Source organism: Coregonus lavaretus, assembly GCF_964263955.1.
Source record: "Coregonus lavaretus genome assembly, chromosome: 21".
Taxonomy (NCBI): Eukaryota; Metazoa; Chordata; class Actinopteri; order Salmoniformes; family Salmonidae; genus Coregonus; species Coregonus lavaretus.
In genome coordinates this window covers 46,236,518-46,259,953 of record NC_140008.1, presented here as the reverse complement: position 1 = coordinate 46,259,953, position 23,436 = coordinate 46,236,518, and the positions used below count along the sequence as shown (strand labels likewise).

Here is a 23,436-nt window from a genome sequence, read left to right as displayed (position 1 = left end):
CTCTCCCCCTCTCTCTGTCTCTCATCCCCCCTCCCCTCTCAGTTCCTGAGGGATTTGTCATCGTTTTTCTGGCTGAATCGCTTGCAGGCCCTGAGTGATTGGTTAGGGCTCAAGACACTCACCCCTCTTTCTTCCTGTGGCAACCCCTCCTCTCAGCCCCTCGCCGTAAAATGGAAGTGGTTGCGTGATCAGCCTCAGTGTGACTGGCAGGAGGTGGAGGGTTCAGTTAAAACCCTACACACTAGGAAACCATTCAGTTTCCTTCCTTGATTACAGCTGTGAACAGACCCCAGACCTTTCTCTCTCTCTCTCTCTCTCTCTCTCTCCATTCTTACACTCCATTCCTCTCTCCCTGGTGATACCGCTCCACTCCTCTCTGGTGCTCCACGCCTCCACTTCTCTCTTTCCATTCCTCCATTCCTCCTCATCCTGTGTGGTAGGGCCGATGTGCTCCATGGGTTTTGCGCGGTCGCTGGGCTTTGCCCTCCTGCCCCTGGCTGTGTGCGGTATCGTTGCCAACATCCTGCTGTTCTTCCCTGGAGGAGAGATCCAATATGTCCAACAGGAGAGACTGTCCAGGCTGATCTGGTTCATGATGGGAATCGGAGGGGGAGGCGTGTTGGTGAGTAGCCATATGTCACTATGTTGTTACTACACAGGCTACAGTAGTATTATTGAGTTTATGGTTTACGGGTCAGATTTACAGGCTGTTCAGGGAACGAATGGTAGAATAAAACATAAAGTTGGTCTTGTATATATATTCTCTTGGTCTTGTATTTCCTTTCTGATAATAACAGGTGCTAATCGGACACAGGTGCGAACACAGACTTCAGTAAATCCTTGTGTGTAATGAATTTATCTTGTGCTGTTTTTGTAAGAGGGCAGTTTGAGTGACTGTCTTCTGTATGTGTGTTTTTACATTTTTGACAATGGGGACTTGTCTCATGGCTGTTTTCCTTACTGTGGAGATACTATAGGAGACAAAGGAAAATGGTTGTCAGCTCTTCCTCCGACATGCTACCACAGGAGTTTTATTTTCTTATTTTGGAGGATTTTTCCAGAGACCTAATGTAGGAATAAGCCACCATTTCATGAAACGGTTCTATGGACCATATTTTATGTGATTAGGGATAGTTGTACAGTGCTACAACCACAGAGCTCTTGATTGATTGATAGATTGAATTGATTAGATAATTAAAAGTAGCAGGCTGCTCCAGCTGGAGACAACATCACATACACAAACATTTTTGAAGATAAAAACACAATAAAGCCTGTAGGCTTATTTCCATTGTGGTCCACATTTGGCAGTAAGATTGTGGGCAAGACTGACACTTTAGATGCACTCAGTGCAATTAAAATCAACACATAGCAGTCTTGAGGATATTGTTGTATATAGATGGTGGATTGATGCACTGAAATATCATACTGTAACAGACCCTGAGATCTCCCCATTGTGTGTATCTGTAGATGTTCCTGCCTGCTGGAGTGTTCATCAGCCTTGGGAAGTGTACAGGCTGCTGTTGGAATGAAAGCTTCATGGTGAGGACGGATGCTTTGGTTACTTATTGTGATTTCAGTCAGTGATTCTATTATTGTGCAAAAAGCAGAGGTGACGGGTCAGCCTTGTTGTGTTCTTCAGCTCAAGTTTTAGTTTTTTGTCGTTTTTTGTAAACCGTCAAAGTAGGTTAGTGGATGTTATTTGGTTTGTTACACAAGGCTTTGATCCTATTAATAAAAGTACAGATGGTACAAAGGACTATTCTAACACTGTGAGGGACTATGCTAAGCTAATGCTATTAGGCTCATGAAAGGTAGGCTATGCCTAGCTAATCATACAAAGGGGCCATTGTAACACTATTAGGGGGTACAGTAATGATATGTGAAGGAGGCTTCACCATCAGGGAGTACAAAGCGTCTGGGCCAGGGATAGGAGCTGAACCTTATCTGTGTATAAGCTGGTTTGTAACAGTTATAAGCCAACATTTCTCCTCACACAACCACACACTACTCCCATGGGGATTGTTATGCAGTTGCTCTGGGATTAACAGGCATGCCTGAACTGTGTGTGTGTGTGTGTGTGTGTGTGTGTGTGTGTGTGTGTGTGTGTGTGTGTGTGTGTGTGTGTGTGTGTGTGTGTGTGTGAGAGAGAAAGAGGGAGAGAGTTTAGTTTTTTTGTTTTTAGGGATAGAGAGTTTGTGTGTGTGTATATTTATATACTAAAGCACAGTATGTGTGTGTGTATTATATAGATGTGTGGGTCGGTAATGGCAGCTCTAGTGGGTCTGGCCGGCTCGGGATACTGTTTCGTCATCTCAGCCATGGCCATGTTGGAGGGACCTCAGTGCTTCACCGCTCTGGGATGGTCTTATCCCTTTGCCAATGAGGGAGGAAGGTTAGTTCCACCCTCTTCTCACAGGAAATGCTAATTGGTCTGGAAATATTCTAGCCATGTAGGTTTTTTTAGGTGCCAAAATGCATTGAAACAAATCCTCTGTGAGTGCCTGTGTCTTTCTATTTTTGATTTGGAGTTAATTTGTGTGTGTGTCCATTTCCTATCATGTGTGTGTTATGAAATAACATCCTGTGGAGTGAGTCACAGCTTCTTAACTCTATTTAATATTAAACTGCAATAAAGACTACAATACACACAACTTTAATTGAATTTCCCACTGTCTGTGTCTGTCCACAGGTACCTGTTGGAGAAGGACACCTGGTCTAAGTGCCTGCAGCCTGTCAGCATCGTAGAGTGGAACGTGACTCTGCTGTCCATCCTGCTGGGCCTCAGTGGGCTGGAGTTCATCATATGTGTCCTGCAGGTCATCAATGGGCTGGTGACAGCTGTCTGCAGACCCTGCTGCTACAAGCAGGACTACACCCTCAATGCCTGAACACACACATAGATGAGACACACACTCATACACAGGCACAGACAGACACAAACACAAACAGACAAAATGTGATTATACATACACACGCATGCATATAACATAAGATCGATATGCATACACATGATATGATACATAAGACACATGCATACACATACAATACACGCCAGGAGTGTGTACAATGCCATCTGGGGAACATTGCTTTCCAAACACCCATTATAATCTCCAGTAAACATTCTAAGATGTACTCCTGGGGGCACATCTCAATAGTGAAAGTGACTTCCTCTCCTCGTATCCTTCAGTCCCTGGGCCAGTTTCTAATCAGAAAGTGTGATTAACAAGTGAACGCTGCCTCATCCCTGTATGAGGGAGAGATACCTGTCTGAATGTTCAGTTTATTTATAGTATTCATTTCAAAGCACTGTATTAGAAACACACTGAATGAATGTGTGTATTATACAGACCGGAACTGCAGTATTTTTTATGTTTGATGTCTTAAGTCTACATTTTACTGAAGCACAAAAGTATATATTTTTTTGTATGAGAGTTTTGTCTTTTGTATTACTGTTTTCATTTTCAGAAAATTGTTGTCTCGCAGATGCTAGATACTAAGATGTTAAGGCCATTTTATATATTTAGTGCAATAAATACGTATTTTCCATTTTACTTGTTCTGATTAATCTTTTTTTTGTAAACGTGCTAAATTTGCAACGCTGTATACTTTGATACTTATTTGAGTAAAGATAAACGGGTTGGTTGGTTAGCAACAAAACTGACACATGCGCAACTATTGGGCAAAACAAACGGGGTTGGCTTAGATTGTTGACAACATGTAAACTATATTTCGTCTCCAATGTTTATTGAAAACATAAATATACTGAACAAAAATATAAACGCAACATGTAATGTGTTGGTCCCATGTTTCATGAGCTGAAATAAAAGATCCTAGAAATGTTCCATATGCACAAAAAGCTTATTTATCTCAGATTTTGTGCACACATTTTTACATCCCTGTTAATGAGCATTTCTCCTGTGCCAAGATAATGGCAGGTGTGGCATATCAAGAAGCTGATTAAACAGCATGATCATTACACAGGTGCATCTTGTGCTTGGGATAATAAAATGCCACTCTAAAATGTGCAGTTTTGTCACACAACACAATGCCACATATGTCTCAAGTTTTGAGGGAGAGTGCAATTGTCATGATGACTGCAGGAATGTCCACCAGAGCTGTTGCCAGTGAACTGAATGTTCATTTCTCTACCATAAGCCGCCTCCAACATCGTTTTAGAGAATTTGTCACAATCAAAGACCACGTGTAACCACGCCAGCCCAGGACCTCCACATCCGGCTTCTTCACCTTCGGGATCGTCTGAGACCAGCCACCCGGACAGCTGATGAAACTGTGGGTTTGCACAACCGAAACATTTCTGCACAAACTGTAAGAAACGTCTCATGGATGCTCTTCTGCATGCTCGTCATACTCAACCAGGTTCTTGACCTGACTGCAGTTCGGCGTCGTAACCGATTTCAGTGGGCAAATGCTCACCTTCGATGGCCACTGGCATGCTGGAGAAGTGTGCTCTTCACGGATGAATCCTGGTTTCAACTTTATCGGGTAGATGGCAGTCAGTGTGTATGGCGTTGATTGGGTGAGCGGTTTGCTGATGTCAACATTGTGAACAGAGTGCCTCATGGTGGCGGTGGGGTTATGGTATGGGTAGGCATAACGTTGACAACGAATACAATTGTATTTTATCAATGGAAATTTGAATGCACAGAGATACCGTGACAAGATCTTTGCCTCGATCTTGACTAGTCTACAAGTCCCTGCCACTGAAAAACATCCCCACAGCATGATGCTGCCACCACCATGCTTCACCATAGGGATGGTGCCAGGTTTCATCCAGACGTGACGCTTGGCATTCAGGTCAAAGAGTTCAATCTTGGTTTCATCAGACCAGAGAATCTTGTTTCTCATGGTCTGTGAGTCTTTAGGTGCCTTTTGGCAAACTCCAAGCGGGCTGTCATGTTCCTTTTACTGAGGACTGGCTTCCGTCTGGCCACTCTACAATAAAGGCCTGATTGGTGGAGTGCTGCAGAGATGGTTGTCCTTCTGGCAGAGTCTCTCATCTCCACAGAGGAACTCTGGAGCTCCTTCAGTGTGACCAGCTCTAGGAAGAGTCTTGGTGGTTCCTAACTTCTTCCATTTAAGAATGATGGAGGCCACTGTGTTCTTGGGGACCTTCAATGCTGGAGGAATGTTTTGGTGTCCTTCCCCAGATCTGTGTCTCGACACAATCCTGTCTCGGAGCTCTACAGACAATTCCTTCGTCTTCATGGCTTGGTTTTTGCACTGACATGCACTGTCAACTGTGGGACCTTATATAGACAGGTGTGTGCCTTCCAAAATCATGTCCAATCAATTGAATTTACCACAGGTGGACTCCAATCAAGTTGTACAAACATCTCAAGGATGATCAATGGAAACAGGATGTACCTGAGCTCAATTTCGAGACTCATAGCAAAGGGTCTGAATAATTATGTAAATGAGGTATTTCTGGTTGTTATTTTTAATACATTACCAAAAATGTCTAAAAACTTGTTTTCAGTTGGTCATTATGGGGTATTGTGTGTAGATTGAGGAGGAAAAATATGTATTTAATCCATTTTAGAAGAAGGCTGTAACGTAACAAAATGTTGAAAAAAGTGGTCTGAATGCACTGTAATTGATATTTTAGTCATTTTTCCTGAATGACTTACAGGAGCAATTAGGGTTAAGTGCCTTGCTCAAGGGCACATCGACAGATTTTTCACCTCGTCAGTTCAGGGATTCAAACCAGTAACCATTCAGTTACTGGCCCAACACTTTTAACCACTAGGCTACCTGCCGCCCGCAATGTCAAGCACTAATCAACCTCATCATAAATTGCCTTATTTACTTGTGTATTGGCGCATACAGTGCAACGTGAAATAGATGCATAATACACGCTATATTAAGTCACATCAAGACCAACTTCATATGCTGACATCCATAGGCGATGCGTGAGTTTCAAGTTTGGGGAAGCTATTCTTTCATCATAAAATTGCACCTTTATAATAAAGGATTGCATGAATCTATCATCGCATTTGCATACTAATGTATGATAGACTTCTATTCCTAATGTGATGAGCAGATTGCATGGTCATAATTCACTGTTAGCAAAACAGACAGTTCTGAACAATGCATGCCTGAGCGCACAGTGACATAGAGTTGGCCTAATCAAAGACGTTTGTTCTCCTTTGCACAGGAAATATTATTCTACCCTTTACATGACTGTCGCATAAGGCATTTTTTTTTATATGACACAAATTACTAGTCTACTCTGCTGACACTGACAAACAGATCAGTAAAAAACGACCTTGTCTTGAATGCAACCATCTAATCTACGCCTACGAAACGGGGAGTCAAATTGTACAATATTATGTCCATCTAGCCTGGAGGAGGAAATTATTGTCCCATAAACCTTGCAGTGGTACTGATCCAATGATAAAGACAGTGAATATGTGTGCATTCACCGGGAATATGGTGGTGCTCTACACTGGTGCCAATAAGGCTACCATTCGCTCAATTGGGAGTTGAGAATACACTAAACAGCACTTGCATTTTAATCGGAATTGGAATGATTTTAGTGTACTTTTTTGTAGCCTGCTTTGACATTTTTGGTCTTGAGCGACTGCTATACCCAAATGATGCCCCTGTTTTTACTCTAACCACCCCACGGACCGGATTGAATGGGCTCACAGGCTGGATCCAGCCAGCGGGCCTTATGTTTGACACCCCTGGCATAAGGTGAAACAGCGCCACTGTTGGGCCCAGTGCCTTTTTGTTATTGTTTTGTTGATGAGACGGAGGAGAGGAGTATCCGGCCGAATGATTTTTTTTTTACATATTCTGGTGTTCTATCGAGCATGCAATGATGTCAATTACAAAAAAAAGTGTGTCCGTTTAAAAAAAAGTAACGTCTTTGTTGTAATATCCCAAACGTACGTAGTTTCACCAAGTATGGATTCCAGCTTTAACCAATGGACAGCTAATGAAGTCATACTGTCACGTCATCCCATAGACTTCCTTAGTGCATAGTTATTGTTATACTGCCACTATCTGGCTTAAATGTAGAACTACAATATTTTAACACCTCTTGGAATACGCTTGGCTACAACCGTTTGGTCAGAGCAAAAAGTACATTTGTTAATTGTCATTGACTACTTAGCCAGACCCATTTTAGCCTTGGGTTGAGGTTAGTCATTGACTAATTGGTAGATCTTTTAGCATGACCTTAGATCGGTGGGGGGGGGTTTCCCCCTCATGTCACTTCTTGATCGTTAGTGTAGTGTGAGGATATGCTGGAGTTCCCGTACTTTACTGTATTCCTGTAAACCATGGTGATTTTTGCTACGAGTTGAGAAACCACAAATTGCGTTTGTTTACCAGTGATTGACTGAAGGAACTCATTGTCCTACGATGTGATTGGCCATTTTGTGGATATGGTTAGACAAAGTAACAAAGGGTGGAATGATGTACACAGTGGCCTGTGTGTGTGTGTGTGTGTGTGTGTGTGTGTGTGTGTGTGTGTGTGTGTGTGTGTGTGTGTGTGTGTGTGTGTGTGTGTGTGTGAGTGTGTGTGTGAGTGTGTGCAGCAGCAAAATAGACAATGTAACTACAGTGAGGGAAAAAAGTATTTGATCCCCTGCTGATTTTGTACGTTTGCCCACTGACAAAGACATGACCAGTCTATAAATATAATGGTAGCTTTATTTGAACAGTGAGAGACAGAATAACAACAACAAAAATCCAGAAAAACGCATGTCAAAAATTTTAGAAATTGATTTGCATTTTAATGAGGGAAATAAGTATTTGACCCCCTCTCAATCAGAAAGATTTCTGGCTCCCAGGTGTCTTTTATACAGGTAACGAGCTGAGATTAGGAGCACACTATTAAAGGGAGTGCTCCTAATCTCAGCTTGTTACCTGTATAAAAGACACCTGTCCACAGAAGCAATCAATCAATCAGATTCCAAACTCTCCACCATGGCCAAGACCAAAGAGCTCTCCAAGGATGTCAGGGACAAGATTGTAGACCTACACAAGGCTGGAATGGGCTACAAGACCATCGCCAAGCAGCTTGGTGAGAAGGTGACAACAGTTGGTGCGATTATTCGCAAATGGAAGAAACACAATATAACTGTCAATCTCCCTCGGCTCCATGCAAGATCTCCCCTTGTGGAGTTGCAATGATCTCAAGGCAGCTGGGACCATAGTCACCAAGAAAACAATTGGTGACACACTACGCTGTGAAGGACTGAAATCCTGCAATGCCCGCAATGTCCCCCTGCTCAAGAAAGCACATATAGATGCCCGTCTGAAGTTTGCCAATGAACATCTGAATGATTCAGAGGAGAACTGGGTGAAAGTGTTGTGGTCAGATGAGACCAAAATTGAGCTCTTTGGCATCAACTCAACTCGCCATGTTTGGAGGAGGAGGAATGCTGCTCCATCAACCACCGTCAAACATGGAGGTGGAAACATTATGCTTTGGGGGTGTTTTTCTGCTAAAGGGACAGGACAACTTCACCGCATCAAAGGGACGATGGACAGGGCCATGTACTGTCAAATCTTGGGTGAGAACCTCCTTCCCTCAGCCAGGGCATTGAAAATGGGTCGTGGATGTGTATTCCAGCATGACAATGACCCAAAACACACGGCCAAGGCAACAAAGGAGTGGCTCAAGAAGAAGCACATTAAGGTCCTGGAGTGGCCTAGCCAGTCTCCAGACCTGAATCCCATAGAAAATCTGTGGAGGGAGCTGAAGGTTCGAGTTGCCAAACGTCAGACTCGAAACCTTAATGACTTGGAGAAAATCTGCAAAGAGGAGTGGGACAAAATCCCTCCTGAGATGTATGCAAACCTGGTGGCCAACTAAAAGAAACGTCTGACCTCTGTGATTGCCAACAAGGGTTTTGCCACCAAGTACTAAGTCATGTTTGGCAGAGGGGTCAAATACTTATTTCCCTCATTAAAATGCAAATCAATTTATAACATTTCTGACATGCGTTTTTCTGGATTTTGTTGTTGTTATTCTGTCTCTCACTGTTCAAATAAACCTGCCATTAAAATTATAGACTGATAATTTCTTTGTCAGTGGGCAAATGTACAAAATCAGCAGGGGATCAAATACTTTTTTCCTCACTGTATATAACGTTTGGGGTAAATAAGTAATGACTGTATCCCCAGGTCAAAGGTCAGAGGTGTGTGGGTGTGTGTGTGTGTGTGTGTGAGGGTCTCACTTTGTGTTTGCATGACTGTCAATGAGGTCACACTGCCTGTCTGTGATTGGCTGTTTGGACCCATCACCCCAGTATCTATAAAGACTGTGTGTCTGTCCAAAATGTATCTGACTGACTGTGCGAAAATGGGAGCTGTCCAGCAATCCTGTTCCTTCTACTGGGGTGTGCCACTACTGTGTCCTGTATCACACAGGAATATTTCATTGGGATTAAGGAGATCCAGTGGGACTATGCTCCAGCTGGAGAAAACCTAATCCTCAACAAAACACTGAAGTAAGATGAGTGAGTAATTAAGTACAGCTGTAATTTACCTGTCATGTTATGGGAAGTTATAATATGAATGTGTAAGGAATTAGTTGAACACAGTATTGCCTGTGTAGTCCAGCAACAATCGTGCATTTTATGATAAAATGATCAATCTTGGTACACTAACACTAGATACTAGGTACATTTTAACTGTTGGACCAGTCTGGGAAGCATGTCAGTCAACCAGATTTTGATGTCCTGTTAGAAGAAAATAGGGTAAAATCATTCTAAACAATATCAAAATAATGTTGTATTGTTATCTATCCACTAAATAAACCCCACAGATAATATAGACGACAATTGAGTACCACAGTATGAGTCATAATACCCATGAAATCTAGCGGTAAAACCCGGAAATGATTCCAATAGTTTTTTTTCACCATTCATTTTTGCTTCAGGGATTTTAGAACTACATTATATAAGGTCTCTGTTTCATGTAGGCTTACCCTGGCGTGACGTTTTGATAACCGCGCAAATCTCTTTTGGACAAGGTAACTTTTATCAACATATTCGCCTGTAATTACCCTCCAAAAATGAAATTTTAATTAGCCATTAATGTGGCTATCATACAGAACTACACATCTTGTCGCAAGCTTTGACGTCATCCCTCAAGGAACATTTCTACATGCAAACTCATCGACAAGTAGAAAGTAACCTAGCAAGTAGATATTATAGCCTTTTTAGTTTATTGTGTAAATAATTGATAGTGTATTTCTCGTGTGTATTCTTGTTTAGCATTTTTCTAATTACCTAGCTAGCTACCTTAGCATCTTTTCATTATTCCATTTTTTGTAATTACATCCTGGCCTTTGTAGCGAATTAGCTAACCTTAGGTCTCTCCGTCGATCAGAAGCAAGGATGGTTCTGTGCTATGCATTTGATCATTTTCCGAGAGGCTTACAGAGGCAATTTTGATTAGGTCAAAGATCTGTGGTTAGCAAGATGCTTATGAAAATTAGCTAGATAACCACCAACTGTAGTTACGTATACAATGCACGTTACCTTCCTTACAAGTAAAAAGAAAACCAGCATAGGCTAGCATAATAACTGTTGTGACCTTTTTATTGACAAGTCTTCAGTGAGCTAGCCAGCTACTTTTTCGCGTGGTGACATGCTAGTTAGCGTTAGCCCACCAGGGAAGGGATATTTGGCTAAGTAGTTAATGTTAACTCACTGTTCGTGTAGTCAGATTTTCTAGCTAACGTTAGGCCAGCACCTTGGAAAGAATAGTTGGTTAGCTAGCATGTCAACACTTAGAAAAGTCTGACTACATGAATGGTGAGCTAATGTTAACTAGCTAGCTATCTAAATGTTGCCTGGTGGGCTAGCTAGTCAGGCACCTTGGTTGACTAGTTAGCTACATTAGCTAAAGTTGGCTAGCTAGCTCACTAAGGACGTGTGGGCTCAATGTTTTCCCCATACAAAACACATAAACGGTTTTTGTTCCACGAGTGTATCTGTTGTGACCTTTTTATCGACAAGTCTTTAGTGAGCTAGCCAGCTAGTTAATGTTAGTTCACGGTTTGTGTAGTCATACTTTTTCATGTGGTGACATGCTAGCTAGCGTTAACCCACCAGGGAAGGGATATTTAGCTAGCTAGTTAACATTAACTCACCGTTCGTGTAGTCAGACTTGCTAGCTAACGTTAGGCCGGTACAATGGCAAGGATAGTTGGTTAGCTAGCATGTCACCACTTAGAAAAGTCTGACTACATCAACGGTGAGCTAATGTTAACTAGCTAGCTAGTTAAATATCACCTGGTGGGCTAGCTAGTTAATCACCTTGGTTGGCTACTATAGTTAGCTCCAATAGCTAAAGTTGGCTAGCTAGCTCACAAAGGACTTGTGGGCTCAATGTTTTCCCCATACAAAACACAGAAACGGTTTTGTTCCACGAGTGCATCTGTTGTACAGGACTAATCAAATGACCTGTGAAGTCAGTTAGAAATGTCAGCAGGGATGGAAATTAAGCTAGCCCGAGGCTAGTACTTTTCAGACTGGGCTAGTAGACAATGTGCCAAACTACCCTGACACAGCAGTGACATTTTGCCTTTACAAACATCGCATGTCACAGATTTAGGACCCAAATGTAAAAATCGTGGTCTCCTGGCCAGTGCCCAAAATCTTTATGTTACATCCCTGCATGTCAGTCCTTTCAGACGATCCCCCTATCACTGTTGGTCCTCCTCAGTGACCTTACGGCGCAGGGTTTTAACTTTCCTCTTGAGAATTAGAATCAGAAGTACAGTCATATAGCTCATTGTAATTCTTCACCTCTTCGGGCAAATAGTACCCTAGACTGTCCTGATCATCTAGTTGAGTGTTCCAGATAATTCCTCCATCCCAGCAGAAATGTCTCATCCACATAGTAGGATTTTAGATGTGCAGATAGACCAAAGCCCAGTCTATTTTACCATTACTATAGTCAAGTCTGTGGGTTATGGTATTTTAATATAGATGTTACCATTTTAGTAATCAACTTAGCTATCTAGTAACTTTTTTCTGTCTTTCAGATGGGCGGACCAGAAACCCAGTGACAACACTCGGGTCAGTAGCTGCCATTTTCCGGTGGGAAAGAGAAACGGCCCTGTATTTACCAGAAAGGGTAGCTCATCCACCATGACAGAAGAGGAAGATCCAAACTGTTGATTGGGAAACTAAAACAAACAATGAGGCATGAGGATTGGGTGTTGAGGGACCACTTGTCACATTGTCCAAGCTGGGTTTGTGTTATGATAATGCATTTTCTGTGCAGATAAAGATGTTGATCCGGCATTGAAAAAGACCCACCACTGACCAAATGTCTCTTCTTTTTTATTTTTATTTTTTATTTTTAGGGGGTAGATCAGCTTTAATATTTCAGATAGATTGTAACTTCCATCAATGTAATTGTCTTCATCACTTCCAATCCCCATATGTTTTTTTCTCTCGCAAATATATATATACAGTTGAAGTCGGAAGTTTACATACACTTAGGTTGGAGTCATTAAAACTTGTTTTTCAACCACTCCACAGATTTCTTGTTAACAAACTATAGTTTTGGCAAGTCGGTTAGTACATCTACTTTGTGCATGACACAAGTAATTTTTCCAACAATTGTTTACAGACAGATTATTTCACTTATAATTCACTGTATCACAATTCCAGTGGGTCAGAAGTTTACATACACTAAGTTGACTGTGCCTTTAAACAGCTTGGAGAATTCCAGAAAATGATGTCATGGCTTTAGAAGATTCTGATAGGCTAATTGACATCATTTGAGTCAATTGGAGGTGTACCTGTGGATGTATTTCAAGGCCTACCTTCAAACTCAGTGCCTCTTTGCTTGACATCATGGGAAAATCAAAAGAAATCAGCCAAGACCACAGAAAACAAATTGTTGACCTCCACAAGTCTGGTTCATCTTTGGGAGCAATTTCCAAATGCCTGAAGGTACCACGTTCATCTGTACAAACAATAATACGCAAGTATAAACACCATGGGACCACGCAGCCGTCATACCGCTCAGGAAGGAGACGCGTTCTGTCTCCTAGAGATAAACGTACTTTGGTGCGAAAAGTGCAAATAAATCCCAGAACAACAGCAAAGGACCTTGTGAAGATGCTGGAGGAAACAGTAAAACAAGTCCTATATCGACATAACCTGAAAAGGCTGCTCAGCAAGGAAGAAGTCACTGCTCCAAAACTGCCATAAAAAAAGCCAGACTACGGTTTGCAACTGCACAAAGATCGTACTTTTTGGAGAAATGTCCTCTGGTCTGATGAAACAAAAATAGAACTGTTTGGCCAGAATGACCATCATTATGTTTGGAGGAAAAAGGGGAAGGCTTGCAAGCCAAAGAACACCATCCCAACCCTGAAGCACGGGTGTGGCAGCATCATGCTGTGGGGGTGGTGCACTTCACAAAATAGATCATAATAAGGAAGGAAAATGATGTGGATATAATGAAGCAACATCTCAAGACATCAGTCAGGAAGTTAAAGCTTGGTCGCAAATGGGTCTTCCAAATGGACAATGACACCAAGCATACTTCCAAAGTTGTGGCAAAATGGCTTAAGGACAACAAAGTCAAGGTATTGGAGTGGCCATCACAAAGCCCTGACCTCAATCCTATAGAATATTTGTGGGCAGAACTGAAAAAGCGTGTGCGAGCAAGGAGGCCTACAAACCTGACTCAGTTACACCAGCTCTGTCAGGAGGAATGGGTCAAAATTCACCCAACTTATTGTGGGAAGCTTGTGGAAGGCTACCCAACACGTTTGACCCAAGTTAAACAATTTAAAGGCAATGCTACCAAATACTAATTGAGTGTATGTAAACTTCTGACCCACTGGGAATGTGATGAAAGAAATAAAAGCTTAAATAAATAATTCTCTCTACTATTATTCTGACCTTTCACATTCTTAAAATAAAGTGGTGTTCCTAACTGACCTAAGACAGGGAATTTTTACTAGGATTAACTGTCAGGAATTGTGAAAAACAGAGTTTAAATGTATTTGGCTAAGGTGTATGTAAACTTCCGACTTCAACTGTATATATAATAATAATATGCAATTTAGCAGACGCTTTTATCCAAAGCGACTTACAGTCATGTGTGCATACATTTTTACGTGTGGGTGGTCCCGGGGATCGAACCCACTACCCTGGCGTTACAAGCGCCATGCAAGCACCATGCTCTACCAATTGAGCTGTGTATATACATACACACACACATATCCTTTTTTAAATCATATTTCCCTTCATTACTTTCCAACCCCACCACCCCTTACCCAATTGGAGTAAACTAGTGAACAACAATACTTAGGCCTCTACTTCCAACCCATACATATTATATACATTTTATGGACACAGTCAAATTCTACAATAATTATATTTTGTTTGTTTTTACTCCTGAACTTCCTCCGATCATTTTCATGATGTCCATCTGGCCATATTTTTCTAACTGTGCTTTTTCACAAAAGCTCTCAACCTATAACCTATATACTTATTATAGACACAGTATGCTTTACATTAGTTATCTTGTTGTTATTAGTTGTTATTAGTCCCATCCTTCAGCTCCATTCAACACCTCCCATCTATCTGTTAACACCATACATATTGGATTTCTATTTGCCATATATTTTTCAACTGTACTGTGATGTTTTACAAAAGTTCTGAACCTTTCTATTCTCATTGTTTCTACAGATCGTAAATTGAAAATAAACATTTTTGCTAAAAGTATTATTATATTATTGATTGATTGACTATGACTTTTCAGATCACCCAGTAGTGTATTCATAAATTCATAAACACTATGCCATGGAAATGGTACGTCAAAAATCTCTTCCCAACTATTTTGCAATCTATATGGGACGGCTGTCAATCCTTTGGTCCTTAAATGAAACTGGTATCCTTTTTTACTCATCACAATTTTCTTTAACCAATTATATTATTTAATGCAAGGCCGACAGACAAGTTCCTTACTTTTTCCCCCTTCCACTTTCCTTTTCCATTTTTGCAGTAATGCTGCAATTACAGTGGGGGAAAAAGTATTTAGTCAGCCACCAATTGTACAAGTTCTCCCACTTAAAAAGATGCGAGAGGCCTGTAATTTTCATCATAGGTACACGTCAACAATGACAGACAAATTGAGAAAAAAATATCCAGAAAATCACATTGTAGGATTTTTAATGAATTTATTTGCAAATTATGGTGGAAAATAAGTATTTGGTCACCTACAAACAAGAAAGATATCTGGCTCTCACAGACCTGTAACTTCTTCTTTAAGAGGCTCCTCTGTCCTCCACTCGTTACCTGTATTAATGGCACCTGTTTGAACTTGTTATCAGTATAAAAGACACCTGTCCACAACCTCAAACAGTCACACTCCAAAATCCACTATGGCCAAGACCAAAGAGCTGTCAAAGGACACCAGAAACAAAATTGTAGACCTGCACCAGGCTGGGAAGACTGAATCTGCAATAGGTAAGCAGCTTGGTTTGAAGAAATCAACTGGGGGAGCAATTATTAGGAAATGGAAGACATACAAGACCACTGATAATCTCCCTCGATCTGGGGCTCCATGCAAGATCTCACCCCGTGGGGTCAAAATGATCACAAGAACGGTGAGCAAAAATCCCAGAACCACACGGGGGGACCTAGTGAATGATCTGCAGAGAGCTGGGACCAAAGTAACAAAGCCTACCATCAGTAACACACTACGCCGCCAGGGACTCAAATCCTGCAGTGCCAGACGTGTCCCCCTGCTTAAGCCAGTACATGTCCAGTCCCGTCTGAAGTTTGCTAGAGTGCATTTGGATGATCCAGAAGAGGATTGGGAGAATGTCATATGATCAGATGAAACCAAAATAGAACTTTTTGGTAAAAACTCAACTCGTCGTGTTTGGAGGACAAAGAATGCTGAGTTGCATCCAAAGAACACCATACCTACTGTGAAGCATGGGGGTGGAAACATCATGCTTTGGGGCTGTTTTTCTGCAAAGGTACCAGGACGACTGATCCGTGTAAAGGAAAGAATGAATGGGGCCATGTATCGTGAGATTTTGAGTGAAAACCTCCTTCCATCAGCAAGGGCATTGAAGATGAAACGTGGCTGGGTCTTTCAGCATGACAATGATCCCAATATATACCAGCAACAGTGTGTGAAAACCTTGTGAAGACTTACAGAAAACGTTTGACCTGTGTCATTGCCAACAAAGGGTATATAACAAAGTATTGAGAAACGTTTGTTATTGACCAAATACTTATTTTCCACCATAATTTGCAAATAAATTCATTAAAAATCCTACAATGTGATTTTCTGGATTTTCTTTTCTCATTTTGTCTGTCATAGTTGACGTGTACCTATGATGAAAATTACAGGCCTCTCTCATCTTTTTAAGTGGGAGAACTTGCACAATTGGTGGCTGACTAAATACTTTTCCCCCCCCCACTGTATTTGGTTGTAATTTTGGGTAGAGCAGACATTTCCATATGTTTTTATTAGCTGCATGTGTGACATAACTCCACCAGTCCTACCGACAATATAATCTACGAAGATTATACCTTTTTTAAACATTTTGTAAAAAAAAAAAGTTTTTTATCAATTAGTATATTTGAGTTTAACCACAATATTTGTTGCATTATTTGTTCTGTTGTTTCTGGAGGATTAAATTGAAATTGCAACCAACTTTCTATGGCTTGTTTTAGAAATGCCTTGACGCCCTCCTCTTTGTTATGTGCCTTTACAGGCAACACCACATCCAACGACTGTGATTTGAGGACCCTTTTTAGCAGCGACGGAGTAACCACTGCTCCATAATTGCTGGCCATCAACCTCCTTCTCCTCATAGTGTGCTAGTTGGGGTTGGTGCACTGTCCAGCTGTTGCCTGCCGTGTAGCCTCCTGCTGATCCACCGACAGCGCCATGCCAGCCAGGATGCCTGCATAACCCAGGTGCCCTTGTTTTTTAACAGTGTCCGGTACAGACAGGGATGACAGGGAGGGTAGCGGTTGTTCTGGCTCAGGTTCAAGGAAACATGCCATTCCACTGAACCTGCCCCAGTTCCATAGTCACTGAAGATCCTCCTCTCAGAGGTTTGTAGTCTTCGGCCGGGTACAGGTCCTTCACTGACTGCACCTGGTTGGGCATGGCTGGCTTTCTCCACTCGCATTCCACATCCATACGGCCAATATTGTAAACCGCAAAAATAGTCTGCATGGCTACACTAATGCGCTCCACGGAGGCGCAGCGGTCTAAGGCACTGCATCTCAGTGCTTGAGGCATCACTACAGACCCCCTGGTTCGATTCCAGGCTGTATCACAACCGGCCGTGATTGGGAGTCCTATAGGGCGGCGCACAATTGGCCCAGCGTCGTCCGGGTTTGGCCGGTGTAGGCCGTCATTGTAAATAAGAATTTGTTCTTAACTGACTTGCCTAGTTAAATAAAGGTAAAATAAAAAAAAATTGCATGTGGTAGAGAGAATCCCCTGGTCACCTATAGAGACCTGCCAAGAGGAAGGTTGTTAAGTGCCACATGCCTTTTGTCGTGGAAATTACCACAAGGGACACCTGAAGTCAATCTTAAATGAATCTTTCTTTATTAACAGCAAACTGGAGAGGTCACAGTCAAACGTAGATGCATAAAGTACCGGTCTGAAGTGAGCTCTGTCGGGGCAGTCCCGTTAGATCTTGTACCGGTCTGAAGTGAGCTCTGTCGGGGCAGTCCTGTTAGATCTCTTATACAGTGGGGAGAACAAGTTTTTGATACACTGCCGATTTTGCAGGTTTTCCTACTTACAAAGCATGTAGAGGTCTGTCATTTTTATCATAGGTACACTTCCATTGTGAGAGACGGAATCTAAAACCAAAATCCAGAAAATCACATTGTATGATTTTTAAGTAATTAATTTGCATTTTATTGCATAATACATAAATAAATACAATTTAATTTGGACTTCACTACTATAGCCCATAGAAACACATTGAATAACACATTCATAAAAGGCAAAACAGGCATTAAAAAAATGAATAATAAGGAATAAGGTTTTGAAGTGTCTGTCCTATATCTAGGAGATATAAGAAAGATCAGGAAATAAATAATAATATGCCATTTAGCAGACGCTTTTATCCAAAGCGACTTACAGTGATGCGTGCATACATTTTTGTGTATGGGTGGTCCCGGGGATCGAACCCACTACCCTGGCGTTACAAGCGCCGTGCTCTACCAGCTGAGCTACCTTTTTACACTACCAGTCAAAGGTTTGGACACACCTACTCATTCAAGGGTTTTTCTTAATTTTGTACAAATTTTTACATTGTAGAATAATAGTGAAGACATCAAAACTATGAAATAACACATATGGAAACATGTAGTAACCAAAAAAGTGTTAAACAAATCAAAATATATGTTATATGTGAGATTCTTCAAATAGCCACCCTTTGCCTTGATGACAGCGTTGCACACTCTTGGAATGGTCATATTAGTTAGTTGGCCAAACCGTTATGATGCTACAGACGTTTGCGTGAGAAGACCGACTTTCGGGATGTCTCCTGGTCTGACAAACAGCGCAGTAGCTCTGCCACTTTCCACCGCAGATGCGGAAGGGCGACATAGGTGGATGCGGTGGATTGAGACGCAGCCCATGCAAAAAACAGATATCTCTTGCTTAGAGGACAGATTTTGATGGGGATTATGATGGGGATATGTATCCTTTAAAATTTGAGTAGAACAGTGGTGAAAACAAATTACAGTTTTTTGTAAATGTTTTTAATGGCTAGTTCCAATAGTTTACATGTAAACACTCTAATAGGTTTAAAGGGTGTTCACTGAAGGATACTGATTGTCAGTGGCGGCTCCTGAAAAAATTCTCAGGGGGGGCAATTTTTCTGATGATTTAGGTGACCTACACACATTTTAAAAAAGATATGTCCAGCAACAACATGAAGACAGGGGCAGCATATAAGTCAATACCAGAAGCATTTATTGACTGATCTCAAAAGTGTTGGCTTACCAGGGTTGGTGGAGCCCTCAGTTTCATCTTTGCCTCGCAAAGCTAACTCAAACACTCCGCAAAACTTCACACACTGGATTAGCCGGCTGAGGATGTGGCGGTTCTTGCTAATGTCGTAGTAAATATATTTGTTATAGTGAATATGGAATATGATATGTTGAGTAAAATGTTGTGCTAAGATCTATTTAGGTCAGGAGCTGGTTATAAGTTCTGTTCCTATCCAATAACAATGGACAAAAGGGTCCTATCTTGTCAGCCTTGTCAGCAGGTGGCCAAGGACAACACCCACGCCATAGGCCTCTCAGTTCTTCCAACTCACGAGTTCTTGCTCTGAGGACACACACACACACACACACAAACACACACACACACACATCATCACTGTTAAACACACACACACACACACACACACACACACACACACACACACATCATCACTGTTAAACACACACACACACACACACACAAATCCCCTCTCTTAGGCTGAACATTTGAAGACAGAGAACCCGACTCAGAGCCAATGCAACAGTGACAGTAGCCTGGAGGGGACCTCGCCCAACTCATCAGGACCAATCAGAAGATCAGAACTACTAGATTCAACCTACTTCATTTATTGCATAAAATGTCTGCACACAATGTTTCGGGGCTCTCTTCAGATAATAATAATAATATGCCATTTAGCAGACGCTTTTATCCAAAGCGACTTACAGTCATGCGTGCATACATTTTTGTGTATGGGTGGTCCCGGGGATCGAACCCACTACCTTGGCGTTACAAGCGCCGTGCTCTACCAGCTGAGCTACAGAAAGTGGATACTCATGGATGCGCATCGCAATTGTAAAATGTCAACACAATTGGAGACACCACGTCATTTTTGGAGACATGTTATTGACAGTAAACTATTGTAGATGCGACTGCTAACTAAATAAAACATTTTAGCTGGCTAGCTAATCATCTTAGCTAAATGTGGGGCAAACAATTCAGTTATTTACCGTTAATTTGAGGGATTGGGGTGAAAGAAATCGAGTTACATAGTGATACTTTACGATATACTGTATTGACAATATCGCAATATTTTAGCGCTAGTTGGCTGTACCTGCACCAAAACACCATTATTGTTCCTTCATAGCTTGTTCTCAATCTTTTCACATTGGGAGCCAATTTGTTTTCAGCACTTTTATTTCCATGACTGATCAAAACTCGTTCTCATGGCTTTCTGATCCCTCTGCAACAGACATATGGTGCGCAATAAAATCACAGTATCGAATCGCAATACGTATAGAATCATGAGACTCGCAATGCATATATCTTATCGTGAGGTTCCTGGCAATTCCCAGCCCAAGTTCATTTGCCACAACAAATCTCTTCGCTAGCAAACGCGATGTCTTCTCCAAAACGGCAATGTGTCTCCAGCAATGTTTACTTTTTTGACGTTCTATGGCATCTCCACTTTCCAAGCATATATGACCACATGTAATATTTTGGTAAGTGATGCAAATAGTGAACTATGTAGGGCCAGGATGTAAAATATATGTAGCTGCAGCAATTTCTCTTATCTGATATGGTAAGTAATGGGGCTTAATGTATAGCTCCCTAAGAGTTTGACGAACGGGTCCGTGCACGCGATTCCAGATATCTTTACCTCTGAATAAACTGCCTTTATTATACCATATCCACCCTGTCCAAAGTCTCTACTTGGTCTCAGTTCTCCAGTAAACTTGTGATTATCAACACTAACCTCATCGTTGTGGCGGCGGACAGCTAGCCTGTATCCCTCATCCAGTTGAGTGGCAATGTTATTTTTTCGTTCGTACCAATTTTTGGAAAATCCTCGGGTGTAGGACTTTCCGCCTTTAGTAGAAACCTGTTGAATTATTAAATTTGGTCTGGGAGGTCCTAATTGTTTCGTTGCCAATTTATCTTCATTTGTTCGCCGACAAAAAGGAACTTCTTTCAAAGACACAATCCGCTCTTTTCTTAGTTACGTTCATGGTTACGTTACGTATGACGAAAGCGCGTAAGTGCAAGCCCTCAGACACCCATAGAGATTGTATTGAAAGCTCTGAAATTTGAAAAAAATAGATTTTACATGGGAGTCTATGACAGACTTCTGGGCGATTTTCAACCTGACTGAAATCGCCCCAAAAGGGGGGGGAGCCATTTGAAGCACGACTTTAGCCTGATTGGACATTACAACACTGATAACTACTGTTGCCGTGATATAATTGATTAGAAAAAAAATCCCTTCCTTTTCCCGTTTGGCAGTGCGTCGCCCATATCGCCCTATTGAACACACCGCCCCTGCTGATTGTAATGATACAGTATATAATATGATATTCTGTTTTGTGTCAATTTTAGGAAATGTGACAGGAAACCTGCCCTGTACACGTCACTTTAGGTATAATTCCATAGGAAGCATTATGTAACCCATTTTAACTAAATGCTTTTTTGATGAGACCTTTCAGCCAAGGTATCTGTGACCAACAGATGCATATCTGTATTCCCAGTCATGTGAAATCCATAGATTAGGGCCTAATGAATGTATTTCAATTGAGTGATTTCCTTATTTGAACTGTAACTCAGTCAAATCTTTGAAATTGTTGCATGTTGCGTTTATATTTTTGTTCAGTCATGACCAAAAGTATGTGGACACCTGCTCGTCAAACATCTCATTCCAAAATCATGGCCATTAATATGGAGTTGGTCCCCCTTTTACTGCTATAAAAGCATCCAGTCTTCTGGGACGGCTTTCCACTATGGGACTTGCTTCCATTCAGCCACAAGAGCATTAGTGAGGTCAGGCACGGATGTTGGGCAATTAGGCCTGGCTCGCAGTCGGCGTTCCAATTCATCCCAAAGGTGTTCGATGGGGTTGAGGTCAGGGCTCTGTGCAGGCCAGTCAAGTTGTTTCACACCGATCTCGACAAACCATTTCTGTATGGACCTCGATATTTGTACACGGGAGCGTTGACATGCTGAAACAGAAAAGAGCCTTCCCCAAACTGTTGCCACAAGGTTGGAAGCACAGAATCGTCTAGAATGTCATTGTATGCTGTAGAGTTAAGATTTCCCTTCACTGGAACTAAGGGGCCTAGCCTGAAACATGAAAAACAGCCCCAGACCATTATTCCTCCTCCACCAAACTTCACAGTTGGCACTATGCATTGGGGCAGACTGCCAGATGGTGAAGAGTGATTAATCACTCTAGAGAACACGTTTCCACTGCTCCAGAGTCCAATGGCAGCGAGCTTAACACCACTCCAGCCGACGCTTAGCATTGCGCATGGTGATCTTAGGCTTTTGTGCGGCTGCTCGGCCATGGAAACCCATTTCATGAAGCTCCCAACGAACAGTTCTTGTGCTGACGTTGTTTCCAGAGGCAGTTTGGAACTCGGTAGTGAATGTTGCAACCGAGGACAGATGATTTTTACACGCTACACGCTCAGCACTCTGCGGTCCCGTTCTGTGAGCTTGTGTGGCCTACCACTTCGCAGCTGAGCTGTTGTTGCTCCTAGACATTTCCACTTCACAATAACAGCACTTACAGTGGACCGGGTCAGCTTTAGCAGGGCAGAAATTTGACGAACTGACTTGTTGGAAAGGTGGCATCCTATGACGGTGCTACTTTGAAAGTCACTGAGCTCTTCAGTAAGGCCATTCTACTGCCAATATTTGTCTATGGAGATTGCATGGCTGTGTGCTCGATTTTACAGTGCATTCGGAAAGTATTCAGACCCCTTGACTTTTTCCACATTTTGTTACGTTACAGCCTTATTCTAAAATGTATTAAATTGTTTTTTTCCCCTCATCAAACTACACACAATACACCATAATGACAAAGCAAAAACAGGTTTTTATAAATGTTTATTACCAATAAAAAACTATAACATATAATATAACATTTACATAAGCATTCAGACCCTTTACTCAGTATTTTGTTGAAGCACCTTAGGCAGTGATTACAGCCTCGACTCTTCTTGGGTATGACGCTACAAGCTTGGCACACCTGTATTTGGGGAGTTTCTCCCATTCTTCTCTGCAGATCTGTCAGGTTGGATGGGGAGCGTTGTTTACATTTACATTTACATTTACGTCATTTAGCAGACGCTCTTATCCAGAGCGACTTACAAATAGGTGCATTCACCTTATAGCCAGTGGGATAACCGCTTTACATATTTTTTTTGGGGGGGGGGGTTGGAGTAAAGGGGGGGGGGGGGTAGAAGGATTACTTTATCCTATCCCAGGTATTCCTTAAAGAGGTGGGGTTTCAAATGTCTCCGGAAGGTGGTGAGTGACTCCGCTGTCCTGGCGTCGTGAGGGAGCTTGTTCCACCATTGGGGTGCCAGAGCAGCAAACAGTTTTGACTGGGCTGAGCGGGAACTATGCTTCCGCAGAGGTAGGGGAGCCAGCAGGCCAGAGGTGGAT

General features: G+C 41.9%; 1 protein-coding gene across 1 annotated transcript; it reads left to right on the top strand.

The window, feature by feature from the left end:
* The first annotated feature begins 226 nt into the window (after positions 1–226).
* On the top strand, positions 227–3,545 carry LOC311148436 (transmembrane 4 L6 family member 1-like). Its single transcript, XM_084185403.1, has 4 exons — positions 227–622; positions 1,468–1,539; positions 2,250–2,392; positions 2,690–3,545. The coding sequence occupies exons 1-4, from the start codon at positions 446–448 to the stop codon at positions 2,886–2,888; spliced, it is 591 nt and encodes a 196-aa protein (XP_084041529.1). The 5' UTR covers positions 227–445; the 3' UTR covers positions 2,889–3,545.
* The last annotated feature ends 19,891 nt before the right edge of the window (positions 3,546–23,436 follow it).